The 20,697-nt window shown below is 28.1% G+C and overlaps 2 protein-coding genes across 6 annotated transcripts in view; one reads left to right on the top strand and one right to left on the bottom strand.

Annotated features, from left to right (window-relative positions):
• The window catches only part of LOC142333637 (RNA-binding protein 24-B-like), a 218,292-nt gene extending 216,374 nt beyond the window's left edge, over positions 1-1,918 (top strand). Inside the window, exon 6 of the mRNA XM_075381028.1 lies at positions 1,705-1,918. Within this exon, the coding sequence (XP_075237143.1) occupies positions 1,705-1,718 (14 nt within the window). The 3' untranslated portion in view covers positions 1,719-1,918. The remainder of the gene's footprint in view (positions 1-1,704) is intronic.
• LOC142333655 (mediator of RNA polymerase II transcription subunit 30-like) overlaps positions 1-20,697 on the bottom strand; it is a 59,910-nt gene that overhangs the window by 9,264 nt on the left and 29,949 nt on the right. The window contains exons 1-6 of one of the 5 annotated variants that reach the window (XM_075381060.1): positions 19,485-19,610; positions 15,930-16,063; positions 10,914-11,110; positions 7,190-7,390; positions 3,168-3,332; positions 761-862 (exon numbers count right to left, since the gene is read on the bottom strand). In XM_075381060.1, coding sequence (XP_075237175.1) covers positions 761-862; positions 3,168-3,332; positions 7,190-7,390; positions 10,914-11,110; positions 15,930-16,056 — 792 coding nt within the window. In that variant the 5' untranslated portion in view covers positions 16,057-16,063; positions 19,485-19,610. Of the gene's footprint in view, positions 1-760; positions 863-3,167; positions 3,333-7,189; positions 7,391-10,913; positions 11,111-15,929; positions 16,064-19,128; positions 19,349-19,392; positions 19,611-20,697 lie in introns of those variants that run through there. The other 4 variants (XM_075381050.1, XM_075381077.1, XM_075381040.1 and 1 more) reach the window with 4 other exon arrangements.

Genomic DNA, 20,697 nt, shown 5'->3' with positions numbered 1-20,697 from the left:
TTAAGCTCATCATTTTTATTGCTATTAGTTAATTAAACTTCTCATTCCTAAATAATGCAAAGTTAGGGTAGGTATGTGGACATTCATGGTTGAAAGTTTCATGTTAAAAAGAGAGCAAAAACTCCACACACTGATAATGTAAAATTAGCTCACAATTTATCTGAAAAGTCAAATTTCTTTTCTCAAATTCAGAAAAGTGATAACAGTGTAGGTTTCTGAAGAAATAAAAAACACTAGAAAATCAATTCCAACAAACAAATGATAAGTTCCTTATTGAAGAAAGTTAGTTATGTCTAGATAAATTAGTTTTATAATAAATTGTGTTCATTGTACGTTTAGAATTTATTACAAAGGAACACTATGTAAAAGACAATATTTGAAGATTTTGCCAGAAGTCTAATAAAACTGTTAGGCATTTATTTATAGAATACAAGAAGTTCTTTCAATACAAAAGAAAGAATAATTGAAAATTCTAAGAGACAGTGCCAAGAGTGAAAATGTGTTTAAATTGATTAAGAATTTAAAAAAAAAAATGACGGTGGGAGGAATTAAGATGGTAAAGTCCTTCAAATATTTTATTCCATGATGGTAGGTTTTCCACAAATCTGCTTTCTTTTTAATAGTAAGAAAACAAATAATAAATGATGGAGTCTTCCAATGTAACCAAACAATGATCTTCACACAACACTAAGAAATACAAATAAAACTATCAAAACTTTATACAAAACTATTGCAAATAAATTATTTTATTTTTAGATACCTCAACAACTTCCTTGCTTTCATCACATGCTAAACGATAAGGTTCTGATGTTTTTCTCTCTTCAGATTTCATGTCCCATTCTTCCTTTAGAGGAATAAGACTCTGTATAAAATAAAAACAACATTACATGATTATGAAATTTTTTTCAAATGAATCATCATATTTTTAAAAGGGAATTCTAATTTTAACTGTTAAGATGAATAATAATTTGTAATTTAGTTAAGATCAAATTCATCAAATAGGAAGAATAGTATTTTTTTTTTTTGTTTTAATTCCAAATAATTTATTATAAGAAGCCAATGAATTACAAGTAAGACCATCATTTGATTTTAAACAACCAATTCTTTCCAGAAAAAAATGTAAAAATGTAAAAAAAAAATGTAAATGTAAAAACCTGTGGAACACCAGTCAGAATTAAACTTTATAATAATAAATCCATAAACAAAAAAAATCATATGTATGTGCTACATTTACTTCATAATAACCAAAATATAACAAAAATGCCAAAAACTTTTCTCATATACTATTGCAATAAAAGTTGCTACAAAAATTGTATCACGGAATTTTAAATAAGTATAACATAAAAACCTGAAGATAAAACTATACTTAATTGACTTTTAAATCTAGAAGTCTGCACAATACCATTATTTGTGCATTGAATTAGAATATACTCAAAAGAGACTCTAAATAAACATTTCACCATAAGCTTACTACTAGGAACCACTTAACTGTGTAAGTTTGTTGTTACCAACTTATTTGTTCATGGGAAGGATAATTTACATGATGAGAACATTTTCCAACAATTATTAAAACACAAACATAGATGTTACAACATAAAATTTTCAACGTAAACATTTAAAAATATATTTAAAGGACTTGAAACTGTGAAAAAATGTGTTCTAATAAGAATAAAAATAATTATTTTAAAGTGTGTTCATTTACAGTTAAAATGCCTTGAGTGATGATGGAATGATAAGAGAATGGGTCAAGCAATTCAATAAATGATTAATTTTGATGAAGATTTGTAACTAAGATTAATCATAGCGAACAGCCTACTATGGACAGGATCATTCACATTCTGATATCCTTCATTAAGAAGAATAAGAAATGATAAATCATTAATTAGCAGATTCATCTGACTCCACTCGATAGCAGTGTGACTGAGTTTAAATTTTGAGGTAATTATATTTTGTGAGCACATTCACAAGAAATCACTGTCCAGTCTAAGACTAAGTTGGTAAAACTGAAATTGTGCAATTAAATTATTTATTATTATACTCTTCCTCTTTGGCTTAATTACTACGCATATATATATATATATATATATATATATATATATATATATATTTTACCGAAATTAATCTTTTTAAGGTTTATATTATTCCTCTGTACTGATAAGTTATATTTTTAATTTTATTAATATAAACCATCTAGTACAGAATAATGAGATAAGACATATCTTACCTTAATTTTACCATGAAAGTACTTTGGCAGGATCCCACATGGTCAGATTGAAATATTTAATTAATATTAATATATTAAGGTGAAATGTCTCAATATTCAGTACTACGTGGTTTATATTAATAGAATTTAATATAGAGAATAAGAAAAAATAATAAGAATAATAATAATAAGAAAAAATGAGAATAAAAGTGAAAAAAATTAAAATAAATACATTTGGGCTATTGTCATTCTAAAATACAAATGGTAGTTGAAGGATGGTGGGACAGCAGAAGAAATCTAGCCAACTCACAACTTTGATGATAATGTGTCATGGATGAGATTGGTATCAAATTGTAGATATCTGAATTGATATGTAATGTAGCCTAATAATTCTAGTGAGAACCCTATCAACAATAATTCTAATCAGAATCCTATCTTACCTACCATGTAATGTGGTTTGACTTGTGTGTATTCATAAATACAGTAATTGATATACAATCAGTCACTGATGCATTATCCTATTTATTGAACTTTTCTCCATTTTTCTCACCTTCACTTTCCTCCTATCATTAAATCTTTATATTTACTTTCAAAGATAAAAAAAAAAAATATATTAAGGAAATCATAATCATCAGTCTCATTTAAAATTTAAAATAATGAAGGTATAAGTTGTGCTTGTATTTGCAGTTATAAATACTTGACTTAAAAAATTTTTCAGAAAATTATCTTTTACAAAAATGAGCAGTTGCTAATTTTCTTTTATTAATTTTATTAAAATTAAATTTTTTTTTTTAAAAGGAACTGATCCAAGAATAATGATACCAGGCAGACATGTTATAATTATCCAATGTTTGAACTACACAGTTGCCAATATGTTACAAAGAATGTTTAACTAAGATCTATTAAATCTTAAAAATGTACTAAATAATAGAAAAGAAATATATATATAAAAACCATAACTTACTTCAATGTGCATGTACTCCATACCCTGCAACTGACAACTTTCATTGCATTTTTCATATATAATACGTAAACGTTTAAATAGTAACTTAATAGTTTTTAATTGCTCTTGTACCTTTGTCTTTTTTTCATTACTAGCATTTGCTCCTTGTGCAGTTCCATTAGGTGGCTAGAAAGAAAGTAGAATATTTTAAATAAAAAATTAAAAAAAAAATGCTCCAGAATGAGTCACCTAAAAAGCAACTAACATTTGCAGTAATACATTTAAAACAAATATATTTTTTGTTCTTATAATAAAATTGCTTTTATTTGTTTTATGAAGCCATCATTTAAATTAAAACATTTATCACATCATGCGACTATTTTTTCAATTTCCATCAAAATTAGGTAACTGTTTTTGAATTTACATGAAACCTCACAGTAGATACCTCCCAAATACAGGCAACTATCTTATATGAACAATATTTTTGAAACCCAAAATGTTTATACAATTTACTATGTATGTAACATATACATATCAGCATATGTATATGTTACATAGAGATCAGCATCTCTATGGCAGAGTGGTAGCATCTGGGCCTTTCATCTGGAGGTCCTGGGTTCGAATTCTGGTCAGTCATGGCATTTTTCAAACGCTACAAAATTCCACTTTCATAGCCTACAGACAAGCCTGAAGCTTATATGGTGAAATCATCAAGCAAAATATATGAGCACTATTTATCATATATAGATTTTAAAACATTAAAAAGTAAAAAAAAAAATGTCCTTGCCTGAACAACAAAATACTACAACAATGGGCTACTTTTGTGATCGATTATTTAAATTATGAAGTGAAAGTCAATAAAATGAGGTTTATTTTTCTTGAAATGATGGTACTGTTCATCACTAACCTTAATTTTACAAAATAAATAAATAAACAATTACATGTTAAGTCTGCATTGCTAATATTAGATATCCAATTTCACTTTTGATATGAATCGAGGGGTTGACTGTATTTTTTTAATCTCTTGGATAACTGATGATCAGCACTATTTCTACTTTCACAGACCAAAAGGATAGTGCTGACAAATCTGAAGAAAATCAGGAACTCAAAGATGTTATTACATGTTAAAGATTACGAAAGATTTACAGTTTTTTTCTCTTGAAATGAATATACTTGTCTCACTTATTGTATACAAAACTGTAAAGTATTCTCTTATAACTGCTTTTTATTGTAATATTTATTGCACATGAAACTTTAAAAGGTATTGTCCACGACTAATTACATAAGCAGTACTCAACAGAATATGGGTTCTGCAGAAAGTTGACAGTTGAAAAGTAGGGTAAAAAATTGGCCAGGTCTCTTGTTAAGAAGTTCTTGTAAAGAATGACTCCAGATATTCAGGACATTACAATACCAATCAACATTTATTAACCAATACTGTTTTATCTCTTGTCTAAAAGAAATCTTGTCAAAAAAGTATTCATAGTTATTTTAACTGAAATAATGCATGAATCATCAATATCAAGCTAAGCAGCCTCCAATATGGACACTTCCTTATTTGGAAAAAAACATTTACACAGCAATATTTTAGACAAGGGAGTTTCATGATATTTATAATAAGGTATAATGACATTATGAATTTTAGCATGAAACTGTTCACCCATTTTCAGTTAACGATACTAATCACTTGAGCCAAATCAGGATTGTATAGTGACTATTCAAATGCATCTTAGTCAAAGTTTTAAGCAGCACTTGAATTGTTACAACCAACTGTGGATGACCGTTATCAAGAAATAAAATAATGACTATTACCAATAGGTCGCTTTTTTTTCTGTATTACACAATGTAGCTGATCTAGAGTTTCACAGGGTTAACCTATGAATTTATTGTTCCATAATGCATGAAATCATCAAGAAATAGGTGTGTTTCTATTCCAGGCAGTACTCACTATCACTTTTCCAGTTTGCTAGAATTTCTTTGGTTTTGAAGAGGTTACTGAATGACACCATTCCAATAAGTGGGAACTTCAGAAGTTTTATAATAGATTTATTTCTCATCACTACTAACAATATGAATAATGAATTCATTACTCTGTTACTTTTATTGATAAAAATATTAAGACTATTATTATCATTTGTTTTTTCTTGTTTCCTTGAAATGGCAGTTGAGGAAAAATACTGGTCAGCATTTTGAACTAACCTCTGGTGCCTACTTATTATTTCCAAAATTAAAATTGCCATTAAAAGGACAGAGATTTGAGACAATAAAATCATCATAAAAAAAAATTTGCAGAATTCCCTGAAAACTATTTTGAAAAGTGTGTTCCAGACCTACTTCTTAAAGTGGAAGGAATGTTGGGAAAAGTATGTACAATAAAATGTTAAGAAATTTGAAAGTGGTTGATTATATACCATGGAATAAATATTCAATAACATTTTTTTCATTAAAAGCTTTGTTATTTTTTGAATAGAATTTGTAGGTTGATCCAGCTCAGATCTGCTTAATTTTATTTTTAATTGATCAACTTCCATAAAACTGAAGGTTTTCTAGCAACAATTAAAGGTTTTTGGCAAACAATTTTCTTTAGATTCAGTCCCTTTTAGAAATTCAAAGATAATGTGTCACTTTCTTACTGCTTTAAATTTAAGATTTATCATTAATTTTTTATTCTTCAAAAATAATATAAAATAACAGGGTTCTGAACGATACAATGATGACTTTCTAATCCAAGGACTGCTGGTTAGAATCCAGCTTAGGCCACTTATCAATGGATAACTTCCCAATTAACTTAGATTTGACAGATACTTCAGAGTCAATGATGGAAAGTTAGAGATTAGTAATACAAGCCAAGTCAATTTCTTTGTGTAAAAATTAATGTGAAATTAATGACTATTAGATTCATCTGCATACTACTCTACACTCTACTCTACACTCTATCATGGCTAAGATTCTTCGATTCAAGTATAGGAAAGAATGAGATTGAAACAAATACACCTAAGTGAACATCTTTTAATAAAATAATATATTTACGTGGAATAACATTAATATACGTAAAAGATGTGTATTAATTATCAGTATAAATTAAACAAGTAACATAAATAAATTAAATGCATTTACTTCAATATAAACAATACACTGCTGAATCCAGCTAAAGATTCAATCCACTTTATTGTTAGGTGTTAGAGCTGCTATTTTAGCAGTTAGCTGTTAGATGGTTAAGTAAAGGAAAGTTTCTAGACAGATTTTTTAATCTCTTAGCAGAAGTAATCAAACTGCAAAACAGAATGAGAAAAAATTATGCTCAACTACAAGTTACCATTTGTTAGTAGAATCTAGTGCTTTTGTTAACTGATCTCAAAGACCATTGGAGCAATTCCAACTATGAGCTTCAAGAACAGATAGGTAAATCATATAGACTTAATGAGCTCATAAAATACTTCAGAATCAGTATAGAATCAGTTAAAATCTCAACTTTGTAAAATTTAAAAAATTTTTCTGATTTGAAAAAAAAATTAAATATTATTGTTCTGTAATTATATCTCAACTATAAACAGAGAGAGAAATATACTTATCTTGATCTTAAGTTTATTAAGTTAAATAGGCTAATATCACTACAATAAATCACGGTAGATTGCATAAAAGGATAATAGGGGAAGGTAGATCTTGGTTGTTCATGTTTTAATGTAATATATTAAGTGATCAGAATGTGGGGATGGACGATGCACTATTTGACTAAGATCAATTTGACCCATTTCACTCTGTGATATAATTTAAGTTAATTGTCATGCATCAATCTTATTTAGCATTTAATATCTTAATCTTATTAAGAATTTATGGAACTAATTTCACTTTATATTGTGATGCAACCTAAATGATAGATAGTGAGTAATCCAACAGCCAGTAATACAAACATTAACCAATGCCTGTGAGATTTTTTTTAATAATCTAACCCAGTAGCAGCACCCATTAATCCCTAAAGAAGCTGTAGCACTCAAATGGCAGAAACTTAATATCACCATAAATCTGTCAACTCATGAGAATACCTGTATAGTTTTAAGAGTAGTAAACACTTCTTGAGTACGAGAAACAATATCCTGAACAGTTTCTTGACCAAATCTACAAAGTGAAGCAGTATTGAATTCCGCTTTAGCTTGAGTACCCTGAGGAGGAGCATTAGCTGTCTGCTGGGCACTCACTTGTCCTCCTACACCAGCACCTGTCACTGCTGGAACACCACTACCAACCTGCAAAAAATAAACTAATATAATATAATGTCTATTTTTACTTGTTATACTACATGACAATTTAAAAATCTGTAAAGATATTTTCAGTTTAACTGAACACATTACATTACACTCTAATATTAATGGATTTTTTTTAATAATACTCTTAACATTGATAAATTTTCTTTCACTTTATCATTACCAATTAGAAAAAATGTACCAAATCAAAGTTACATTATTTTATCAAAAATCTGTTTAAATAGAAAAAAAAATCATAATTTACATTTGCCAAAAGCTGTGAAAAACATTTTTTTCTCTCTTTTTTGGCATATGCTATTTTCAAAATCTATAACTCTGGCAAAACAATTCTATAAAATAAATGATTAAATATACTAAAATAAGGATTTTCATTTTTACCTTAATCCAATTTCATGTCATCACATTTTAATGGCAATGGAGATTAAAAAAAAAGAAACTGTTATCACTATTTTGACTATCATAAAAATACTTTTTACTTCCTTGTATTAAGTATGTCCTACAAACGTGAAAAATCTCAGTTTTCAGATTTCAACAAAAATATCCATTTTGACCATCCCTGAATCTATTTTGACTATTTTCGACATGACGTCTGTAAATACGTATGTATCTCGCATAACTCAAAATTCTTTGAACTTTTGAAAATACATGGGCATCATGTTCTTAAGACTCCTACTGTACCATCCTGATTTGAATCCGATTGAGATGGTATGGCCATCAATAAAAAGTCATGTGGTGAGTCATAACACAACATTTTCTTTCACAAATATTGAAAAATTAACTACAGAAAAAATTAATTCCTCGAATGAAGATGACTGGAAACCTTATATGAAAAATAAAAGATATTGAAAAAGAGTATGAAAAACTGGAACCACTGATAGATGAAATTACAAAATGTTATATTATAAGTGTAGACTCCGATAGTGAAAATGAAAGTGACAGTGATTTGTTTAGCAAGGATGGCTTGTTAGAAGCTTGAATTAGATGCGTGAAGAAAATTCAAGTAAGCTTTTGTTTATTATTAAAAATTAATAATTTAGTACAAATGAAGGTTATAAAAGAATTAATTATGTATTGTTTATAATTAGTAAATGTAAATATGATAGTTATTACTGCATACAATATGATAATAAGTAATACTTTGATATGTTATACGGAGTTGATGTTTTCAGGCTGAGTAGTAATACGCAGTCTGCTTGTGAAATCACAAGCTCGTATACTGGCTGGGCCTAGTGTACGAATGTACGTACGTACGTATCTCGCATGACTCAAAATCGATTAGTCGTAGGATTTTGAAACTTTGGATTTAGGACTGTTATAAAATCTAGTTGTGCACCTCCCCTTTTTATTGTAATCGACTGAACCAAAAGTGCCCAAAATCCAAAAAAATTGGATTTTGGACTTTTTCTTAACTGTAGTAATAAACCCTCATTGAAAGTTTTTTAACAATATATCATGAGTGGTATTATTTTCATTTGTTCCAGAGTTACGGCCAAATAAAATTTTAATTAATGAAATATTTGGATCTTAAAAAGGGAGAAGGCATATTGGTTCAAATCAAACCTAATCTTTTTTTTTAACTTTTTTATTTAATTTAATATATTGATTTATTAATAATTTTTAATCTCAGATTGTAAAAAAAAAAAATTACAATGAATAATAATTCAATAATAACAAAAAAAAAGATGAAAAAATATCAGAAGTTATTAATGAAATACAATTTTATGTACTTTTCATTTAAAAAAAATGTGTATATGTAATTTAATAGGCGTATGAGGTAGTCATGTGGTGTCCACATCACATTTTTTTGGAAATAATATACAAATCCATAATATAAAAAAAAAGTTATATTAACAGAATCAAGAGAGGTATTTTAAATTTTCTGTTCAATCCATCCCGACGACTGTTTGCATCAAGTACATTCCACAACTGCATAAACTCCCATCTATAAACCAATCATTAGTAAAGCTATCAAGAGCTGTTGTTTGAAGCAATAAATACTTTGCTTTTACAAATATAATAGTTTAATGTTTCATTGAGTAGCCTGTTGAAATATTAAGACTATGTTTTACCTATTCAATATATATTTAGTAATACTGAGAACTAAAACAGATACTTAAGTTAAATGTAGTTTTTGTATCAACTAACATAAGTAATATTTAGTACAGCGGCTATTGCAGTTTTACTATAGGGAATATTTGTATTGCAAATTTATGTAGGTATAAAAATTCATTAATTCAAAATAGTGACACAAATTAATCACAACATAAATGTATATTATAACTTATATAAAATTAAAATTTGTCTATGACCAACAGATTTGATAAAACAGGATTCAATTTTTACTAGCATTAAATTATATTTAAAACATAAATGTTAAATAAGAAAGATCAACAAACAAATTATATTATGTCCACAACTTAGTTGTAATATGTATACATACTTAAGGACAATGTCTCACAAAATTATTCTGTCATATTTTGACTTTTGATTATACAAAACCAATATTTCAATTTTTATGTAATACTGCCAGAGGATGACACTGATTTAAAAAAAAATTCTAATCTCCATATTTTTAGTAGATTAAAAAGAAATGAGATACTTTTTAAGGCTACAGTGTAAAATCTGATCTGGTTAGCATTCAGATATGAATTGATTAAATGTCACTGTGAATGACACTACTTCTTAATTATATTTTTGTTGTAATAGTAGTTAAGGTTGTAAATTTTCTTTTAGTATTACTGTAAACATTTACATAAAAAAAAAAAATAAATTATTTTTGAGCTTTACTTATTATCAAACAAATAAAAAAAACTACTAACAGAAATGATTAAAAAACAAGAAAGATACAAACATAACATTATGGAGAATGTATTTAGACTAAAAAATATTAAATTTTTCTGCACTTTAACCAAAATAACTTTAATTAAAAAAAAGACTCATAAATTTGAAATATATGTTGCTGACAAAGTCTAAAGCACTCTATGATATGCTTCAATAAAAAAATTATAAGGAAAGAGTGCGCATAAAGTGTTATTTTTTTACTACATGAATGATTTATGAAACTTCTTCGAGAAAGAACAAAGCTTATTTTTTTAGAACAGAGACTTGTTAAATATACAGCAAAGGTAAAAAAAATTCTACAGCAAAAGAATGCTTCAGAATTCAAAGAAATATAACTCTATGATAATTATTTTGCTGAAATTAATCTTTTTAAGATTCATATTATTCCTCTTTACTGTTAAATTATATTAATATTTTATTGAAATATTTAATTAATTTCTATCATAACTGAGGATGCAGGAATCCTGAAAAGTAGATATGTTTTCCATCTCAATATTTTGTAGTAAGTGTATATTAATAGAATTTTTCTATGATAATGTACAATTCTGGTAAGGTAGCTAAATAGTCCGTCCATAAAACCAAACTTCCAGATAATCCTTGTTTGTTAAATAGGTTACAAAATCAGATAATAATAATAATAATAATAAAACGACATTAATGACACCTGCTGTTGTTGTTGCTGTTGCTGCTGCTGTTGCTGTTGTTGCTGCTGCTGCTGTTGCTGTTGTTGAAGCTGTTGTTGTTGCTGCTGTTGCTGTTGCAACTGTAATTGTTGTTGCTGTTGCTGAAGCTGCAAAGTTTGTTGGGCATTCTGCGCTTGCATGCCAACAACTCCATATCCTTGTTGGCCCACCATCCCTACTAAAATCATAAGGATTTAATTAATAGAAAATGAAAACAATTTAAACTAATTAGATAATTACAGTGAAAAAATCTTTCCGCATTAATTTGGAATACAGTAGACTAAATAAAATATAATTGATCAAGGATGTAATTCTCAAACAAAATATTGAAAAACATGCAAATCAAATGCTGTTGACAAAAATTAGATGGAAAAAGTTATTAGTAGATTTAACATAATAATGAAGTTGTGGATACTACTGAAGAAACATTTGATTAACAGTGATTTTAAATTAAAATGATAAAGGAAAAGTTCTTTATACCAGATAAAGCGCAACAATCTGCTTCGTATGCTAGTGTGCGACAATGATCTTAATTCAGTTAAGATCATTTTAATTATTTTTACCTAACTTTTCTTTGTTGTTTTTTGAGTTGTTTTTTTCAGAAAAAATTTCAGAGAAGAAAAAGATTAATACATATATTATTCCAGAAGTTTCTAGATATTTAATACAGCTATTTTTATTTGGGATCCAAAAGTAGCTATTGTTCATGTGTGTTCTTGCATCTTGCTGCATCATCTGCATCACTAAACTAGAAAGTGCTTTACTTTATTAGAATTGAATAGTACAACGATGTTGGCTAAACGAATACCTACCTGTACATTACTAAATATTTGTGTTGCAAGGACAGGAAATGCTGTTAATTAGAAACCAACAAAATCATGGCACCATGGAACAATATCAAAAAGCCGTAAGAGTAACAAATCTTAAATCTTAACCCCTTGTACAGGGCAGAAGCACTGCTACTCAAGCAAATTGGGGAAAGGAATTACAGAAAATAAATCTTACCCTTATAGAAAATAATCTATCATCCTTCTAAGTTGTAGAAAAAGAACTGATACCTATTATCAGAATTGGTACCTAGTAGCTAAGTAATTCAGCAAGCACTACACAAATAATATAAATTTAGACAAACCAGTTAGGCTAACGATATCCAAAGCAAGCGCTATTTAGCGACAGGAGAGTAGCCCTTCTGGGGAGAGGCTACACGGCATGCAGAAGTGGAGGTCATGTGGCTTCAATGAACCAGTTGGGATGTTCCAATGGGTGGATGGTGCTGAAGGGTGGTGGTTAGTCATCGCTGCAAAATATCAGGCCAACTGAGGCAACGTCTTTTAGGCAGTTACTGGTTGCCCTGGTGTGATTAAAAAAAAAAGAAAAGTGATTGCTATAAGACTCGAGTAGACAGTAGCTTTCAAGTAGTTGATCAAGTGATCTGAAATTCAGTTATTTTTAGTTTAAATATGAACCAGGATTAATAATTAAGTAATGATAAATTAAAATTAAATCAATAAACAACATACGGTTGACATTTAAGTAGCTCAATTATAAAATCAACCTTTCAAGCAAAATGTATCATTTCACAACTAAAAATGTATATAAGGTAATTAATTAAAAATATTAACTATATATCTTTAGTTGTTTGGAAGGTAAATTTAATTTTTTAATTATTTATTTATTCTATAAAATTGCTGGTTAAAAAAATTACTTAACTAGTACTACACAAAAAAAATTAACATATAATGAAGATTATATAAATAAATAAAAATAAGCAAAATGTTCTACATATGTTACAGAAACCTAAAAAAACCTAGAGCTGAGTCATCACCACATTATAATTAAAGGTTTTTAAAAAAATAGTAGATAATGCTCCACAATTTGAAAATAAATATATCAACTGTTAGCTCAGTGTAGCCAACAGTGGTAAGTTGGCTTCTAATTACTAATCAAACTCATAAGGTTGTATTTGGATTCACTAATTTATTTATTATTTTGAAAATAATTGGTTACATTACATCAGATGAAGAAAAAAAAATAAAAAGAATTTATTCACACTTGAGTTTGAAAAAAAAGATTTCAACATCAACAAACATAAGTAACCATTCTTTTTAATACTGTGTAAATTTACTCACTGCCTTTCTTTTATTAATTAACTGTGGAAACTTGTTATAAATATTAAAATTAAAATAACAAATACTCCATTACAACATTTCACTTCTGAGTTTGGGTAAAGGATTATTATTTGCTGATGTTAAATTTGCTTACATAAATGAAATCTGTTCACAGATAAAGATATTAAGTTGAAAAAATAATTACAATTATGGGTTTGTAACCACCCCTTTGATTGTCACTAACATTAGTTACTAAACTCAATGCCATTATTTCGTTTAATTAGTTAAAAAATAGACTCTTAATAATCTTTCAACTCATTTATGAATAATTTTACAGATGGGGTGCACTGTATTGCACTGCTTCTTTTAGTCCAGAAAAAAAAGTGAAATTTTTTAACCTCCCAAAAAATTAAAGACATATAAGATTGATCATTTGCATCCTGCAGGAATTTATAAAATTTAACTTTTAATTTATAATAATATAAAACTACACCCTATTTCTTATTAGTTGTGTATGTTATCTAAATTAAAAATCTTTTGTATGATACGAATTGTTACTTTGTTATTGGAGTATAACTTTTAAAAAACATTATAAGACAATGTGAAACAGTGTACATAGTACAACAGAAACAGCTGTAAAAATTTTATAATTAAAATTCTGGTTTATTACCGATGAAAGGAGACATACATTAATCTCAGACAACCTTCTTATTTAACATATCTTTTTGTGTTTTTTTCCCTTTTTTTTAAACATAGAATCTTTCCTCTGCATTTTATAACATCTTCAATTGTTATATTAGTGTTATATTACACTTATACATTCTTATATTTTCTCTAGATTCTTAATTTCCAATAATTTTATATGAACTGAATAATTTATTATAATTAAAAAGGTAAAATTATATTAGGTTAACTATTGTTAATTTTCAAAAGTTTTTTTTAAGAGAACATGTAATATTAAGTAAGCAAACATTTAGAATGCCAGAAAATAATATTACAATTCTACATAAATGTAATACAAAAAATGACACAGAACTATAATAGAAAATCCTACTAAAAAAACAAATAGATAAAAAAGAATGATCAGGTTAATCAGGTTATTCTTAGGGGAAATGCTAGGGGTTGCTCTTTGTGTCAGTAATGAATTACACATAAACAGCTTTTATAATACTTAGAAAACTGTAATTACAACAGTAACAACATATTACATAAATTATCTAAATATCAAATTTTTGGTATGAATAATTCATTACGCTTTAAATAAAATTTTTGTATAATAGCAAATTAAAGTAGGTTGAAGAGTTAGTAACAGACATTTATTTTATGCCTGGAATAACAGTTAGGTCAAAAAAACTTTCTATACAGTAAATGTTGAATACGTTGCTTAGTGTGGTTATTTACATTTAAAGAAATATTGTTACATTCAATAAATTCTACTTCACACTTATTTTTTACTTCATAAAATGACTTACATGCAAAATACCCAATGAAACAGAAAATTACCTACAATTGTTTCTAAAAAAATAACATTGTCACATCTGCATTAAATCATTTCTCCTCAAACTGATCTCAAAATAACACTACTCTACACAGTTTGTACAAAACGTTCCAGGACTGAGGCTATAAAAAACAATAAAAAAAAACTGGAAAAAGTTTATTCCTGTTTAAGCTTCTATAAAGTTCCCCTTTAATATAATGCAGTGTTTAGATCAGTTATAAAGGTTGTCAAAAGCACTATGTAAGGCTTCTTTTGGAATTCCCTTAGGATGCTTGTAACACTATATAATAGACAGCAGTAGTAATTCAAACATGGTAGACAGTATTAGTAATTCACGCATGTGTTAGACGTTTCCATCACTATAGCTGATTACTGACCTCCCACTTCTCTCATCTGACCAATGATATCTGAAATCACGAAAAGCCAAACCACTCGAATACAAGTAAACAAGACATAGCACAAACAAAATAAGTACATATTGATGAATCACTAAGTACTTAATTTATTTTAAATGTATCTGTAGCACTTTTTTTAAACAGAAAACAAAGTTTTATGTTCACACATTGTTCCATTTTTTCAAAATCTGACAACGGGCACAAAAATACCTTCACACAAACAAATATATAACATGAACTGCTAATCCAAACTGAATGAGCTTTGGTTATGTTGTTCACATGGCTTCTTTTGACAACTTACAACCTTGCCCATGAGACTACACCCCTAGTTTCATTTTTATAGCCTTAGTTCTGAAACATTTTGTACTTCAGACTGTGTGAAATGATACAAGACAGGTTAAAAATTAACCTAGATTTACACAGTTATTATTAATACTTATTATTATTATTATTATTATTATTATTGTTAATATTTATATTTTTTGTTTTACTTTTTTCCCAGTTATATTCTAAAAAAATAATTTAAATTCAGAATAAAATTTAAACTTTTATTTGTAAACTAACAATGAATGTTAACTTGCATCTTTTCTATATTACTTCAAATTAACATGTTTAACACAGCATATGTACCTCAGAGAACACATACATGTACAGAACCTGAAACCCCATACTAAACACTCCTATCAGACAAGAGTTGGTATTAGCACTACATTGGTACATCTTTAGAAAATGAAAGGCTAAAAAATAACATTAATTGGCAATTCAACCATGTGAACCTTTAAATTAAAATAATATGAAAACACCTTATAATCGATGATCTAAATATTTCAGAGCTCAAACCCTCTCTCCTTAAGCTATTCAGAATATTAATAAAAAATACCATTTTTAAAAAAATCCAGCAGCAAGGAACAAACATCCATGTCCTGCAATATACATGTGCATAATGTTTATAGTTATAATATGAATTGTTGAAAAAAGTTAATGAAACAGGCAAACCTGACTGTTGAGCAGTTCCCATAAGACCAGGAATTTGACCACCAGGTCCACCAACAAACTGTGATCGCATTGTTCCCTGAGGAGAATTGGCATAACTTGATTGATATCCATGTTGTGAACCAGACATGATTCAACTGAAACATTAAGAAGTAGTTCATTCATTCATTATTTTGGAACACATTTTAAAAATTTCTCAGAAACCATGAAAAGATTGAAAAAATACTACTCAAACTTACAATTATTAGGCTTAAATAAATTATTAAGGCTAAAAAATTTAATCCTGAAAAGAAGAAAAATTCCTACAAAATTTAATTTTTTATATATTTTTGGCCACTTCTCTACTGCCTTCTGAATACAGGAGTGCTGAATAAAATATTTGAGCTTATATTTTAATTCTAAGATATTCACTACAAGTAATGTGCTTATTCATACATTTCATTTATCTCAATTTTGATCTTTTCATGTAGGTTTTACACTCCATAATTTAGTTTAAGTAATCCTTAATAACTTCAAGACATAAATCAACCTAATTTTTTCTTCTCTAGATTCAATATGTAACTTTCTCTCATCTCTGATTTGTCTTATATTTTGTGAATGGTGATTAATAAAAAATAAAAACAGATTTAAATATAAAAGCATGATTATACTCTTAATCAAGAATTCTCAATGAGGTTTATTAACAAGACTGACTGAGAAACCTTAATCAACTCATTAAACCAAGACTGCAGAATTATTTCTTGAAAGAAATAAGTTAATAATAAAATTCCTAAAGTAATATATTATTTTTTTTAAATTTTTATTACATATTTTAGTTAAAAGAAATAAATAAATAGCTTGTTCAACAATGTAGTGAGTATCAAGTATCCATTTACATATGTTGGCTGAAAAATTTATAACACAACACTCCATTATATCCACTGCAGTGGCAGCTCACGTATAAGCACTGTGGAAATGCAGCACCCCTATTTCCACTTGATATTATCAATAACATTTAATATATGAATCCTTTTTTTCTTTATATACTTGTACAATATATAATTCTTAAGCTTAATGTCAGTAACCATACCCCAGTTTATGAAACAAATACGAAAATCTTTGTATGGAACTGTGCGCTACACAGTTCCAGTGGTGTGGTGTTTGGCTGTTGTGCGCATGCACGCATAGGAAGCTGCACATGAGGTTGCAAGAGAGAGAGAGAGAGGACTGTTGCTCCCACAGTTCCAACCCTGGCGTACTGGTGGAAGGTAATTTGTTTTTTACTTCGCGTGTGTATGGAATGTTCCTTGTTCATTCCCTTTTCTAGTTTAGTCGGTGGAAGAAATATGAAAGTAGTTTAGTTGCTTTTTCAGTAGTGATCAGAAGATGGCAGAAAGCAAGGGCTTTATGACTGCCAAATCTGCCCTAAAACATGCTGGAAGGGTGAAAGAGAAGGTCATTAGTAAAAACTAATTACGTATGTTTCTGTGTACATAGAAATTTAAATTATTGGACTATATTGTTTTTAAACGGACATTTTATTAAGTTAGTATCTAATAATACTAAAAAAAATATTATCTGTATTGGCATTTTATTATTTATTCAGTTAAGCAGAATATGGTTTTTAATCACAATGTGCTTAAAAACTGTGTACCATATTCTTGAATATGATAAGGGTAAATTAAATTATTATCATGCTTTCAGCTATTCTATTTGATTCATTTTCTTTTTCTTTTTTTTTTGGTTCTTTTATTTTACAAATAACTTTAACCATGGCCTTAAAAAGGGCAAGAAAAAAATTTTCTGGAGCAGCACCCCCACTAATTTTAGCTAGTCTAGTTACTAATTTTAGTCTTGTAGTCTCATGTCGACCATTCCTGAAATGTGTGGTTTAGTGAAATCCAACCCATCAAAGAACAATGGTATCCAGCATCTAGTATTCAAATCTGTATAAAAGTAACTGCCTTTACTAGGATTTGAACCTTGGAACTCTTGACTTCAAAATCAGCTGATTTGCATTGTTCAGTATAACCAATAGACCAACCCAGTGGGTTAACTTTAAATATAACTAATGTTTTTGCATTTAACCCTTTAAACATAAGCAAAGATTATGAGACAAAGAAATAATGGTTTATGCTCATTTAATTATTATTTACTTATAATGATAAAAAATAGCACAATATAATGTTTTATCAGATTATTATGTCTGTCTTTTCTACACAAGTGAATATAACACTTTTACGTGATATTTATTATACACGTTATATTTATTATTACATAAATAAACAATTTCATCTTCATCATAAAAAAGTAATAATATCTATAACCGGACATACCAAAAAAACATGGTATGCAGATACACATATAGTATATGGACCTTCAGAAAATGCAGTTGAATATGGTAATGATATAATGAAAACTTTCCTGGAATAAGAGTTTTTGATATTTAGACATTTGTGGCTATTCATCTATAATTAAGAGAAACCGATAATTTTTTCACTAAGAAGCAGCTCTGGGTTTTCACTCAGCAGGTCAGGTCTGATTCCTGGCATTTTTCACACCTTTCATTTTACCCACCTCATCTTTATTGTTAAAATATATATGTACTATGTACATAAATATAATAGTAGAAAAAAAATCTGTGATAATAATAATAATGATTTTTTTTTAATGACCATAAAATACAAAAAATACTTAATGTTAAAATTGATATGATATTGTATGCCTCTGAAGTACAATATTTATGTTGTGGTTATTTTAAAATTCAATAAGGTTAATGACTTATTTTATTTTGGCCAATATTTTACTTAATACTTCTTCCAACAGATACTCTAAAATTTACACTAATTATTAACTATAACAAAAAATATCAAGTTTCCAGTTAGGCATGATGTTTTTCACAGGATAAAAATTATCATTCTATATTTCTATATTTTAACTTAATAAATATTCTAATGACGCTAAAATAATATCATAACAGTACTGCACAAATAATATAACGGTCAAATAAATTCCTTAGCTGAAGATTGAATTGAGGTTATGGTGCTTGACAACATAATAAAAATGTATGTAAAATATTTGAAGAGAATTTATTAATAATATAAATCAGTAATTTCAGCTGAGAAATGACAACAGAATCTTAAAATAATATCTGTTAATTCATTAAAATAAAAATATTTAAACACGGATATGAACAATCTTAAAAGCAAAAGAGTGAGGTTACCTTACGATATTTTTCCGCAAAGAAAAATAAATATAACTTAAAATAGTACTAGGTACGCCAAATAAAAATTCAAAATAATTGAGGTTTGTGCAAAATAGACATCAGTCCTAGAACAAATGATATTACTAAATCGTTAAAAATAATGCTATTTTTTGTAATATAATCATATCGTCTTAAAGCAAATAAACAACTTGACTGGTTCTTGCAAAAAATCTATAACACACAAATACATTATTTCATTAAGGTTTGACTGAATTGCCGTACCATTGCACAAGAAAAAACTTAACCCAGACAGTTCTAGCATCTCTGTCGCACAAATACATTATTTCATTAAGGAATGATTAAGTTTGTCTTACGGATTTTTCAGCTGCAAAATCGATGATCCTGATTAAGACTAAACAAAGTAGATTTTTTAATCGTATACTACTACAAGTAAGTACTTTGTTTCTAAGTTACAACCTCGAAAATATTTACTCAATTTTTACGGATAAGTCAAATTTTGCTGAAATACAAGTACGTGAATTCAAAGATGCTAGTTATATATATATATATAGTTACGCTATATTGATCTTTGATGCAATTTTTTTTTGTAGATAATAGTATCAATTTAATATTTTCTCAGAATTAATAAAAAAATATGGTACTTGTGTATTATAACGGCTCCACGATCGTTGGGAGGTTATAACCAGCGTGACTAGTGGCGAGTTAAATAACTACGTTGTACTTGTTATCAGTAAAACAAAAAATTAAAAATATTTGTTAAAGTTAACAGTGAACTTATTAGTAAAATGTGTATACTTAGAATTAGGGATCTCCCAGTTTTGATGAGGAAGCTGTTAGATTTTTGCAGGAAAAGAATATTCTTCCGAAGGGACGAAAATGTGCCAGACATGATGACTTTGTATTTTAGCGAAGGAGTCATTTGGCGAGGCAACAGGAGAAGTTGCCGTAGTAAAATATGTATGCGTATAGGTAATTGGACGAAAGGCAGGAAAGTAGTTCTCTGAATGCAGTCCGTTTTATTTTTGCCTGGACATATGATATAAGTTCTTTCAAATGGTGTTCACGTGAGCTAGACATGAGCAGTCATACGTATACAGACTGGAACTGTCCGATACCTTCGTGAGGTATGCGTTTCATAATTAATAAATCAGGCTGGAAAACTAGGAGGTCCAGGTAGAATAATTGAAATAGATGAAACACTATTCAATCGACGTAAATATCAGATTGGATGAGTGTTTTCTCAACAGTGGTTTTTGGAGGAATTTGTTGGGAGACTGGCGAATGTCTTATATTCGAGGTTCCCGACAGATCCTTTAATACTGTCTCGAATGAAATCCTAAAGCATGTGGAATATGGTAATATTCTGACTCATAGAGAGCGAAACCTGATGAATTTAATAATTACAGAAAGATCACATTGGTCTCAAAAATGCATATTAAAAATAAGAAACAAAATGATTTGATTTTAATCATAAGTAATGAGTAAGATGCCAGTACGTGCAATATTCGATTATTTTATGTTATACTGAATGGAACGCAAGTGTGTCGAGGGATATTTTATCCCCCT

This window comes from Lycorma delicatula, chromosome 1 (assembly GCF_047948215.1).
Source record: "Lycorma delicatula isolate Av1 chromosome 1, ASM4794821v1, whole genome shotgun sequence".
Taxonomy (NCBI): domain Eukaryota; kingdom Metazoa; phylum Arthropoda; class Insecta; order Hemiptera; family Fulgoridae; genus Lycorma; species Lycorma delicatula.
This window is presented reverse-complemented; position numbering and strand designations above follow the sequence as displayed.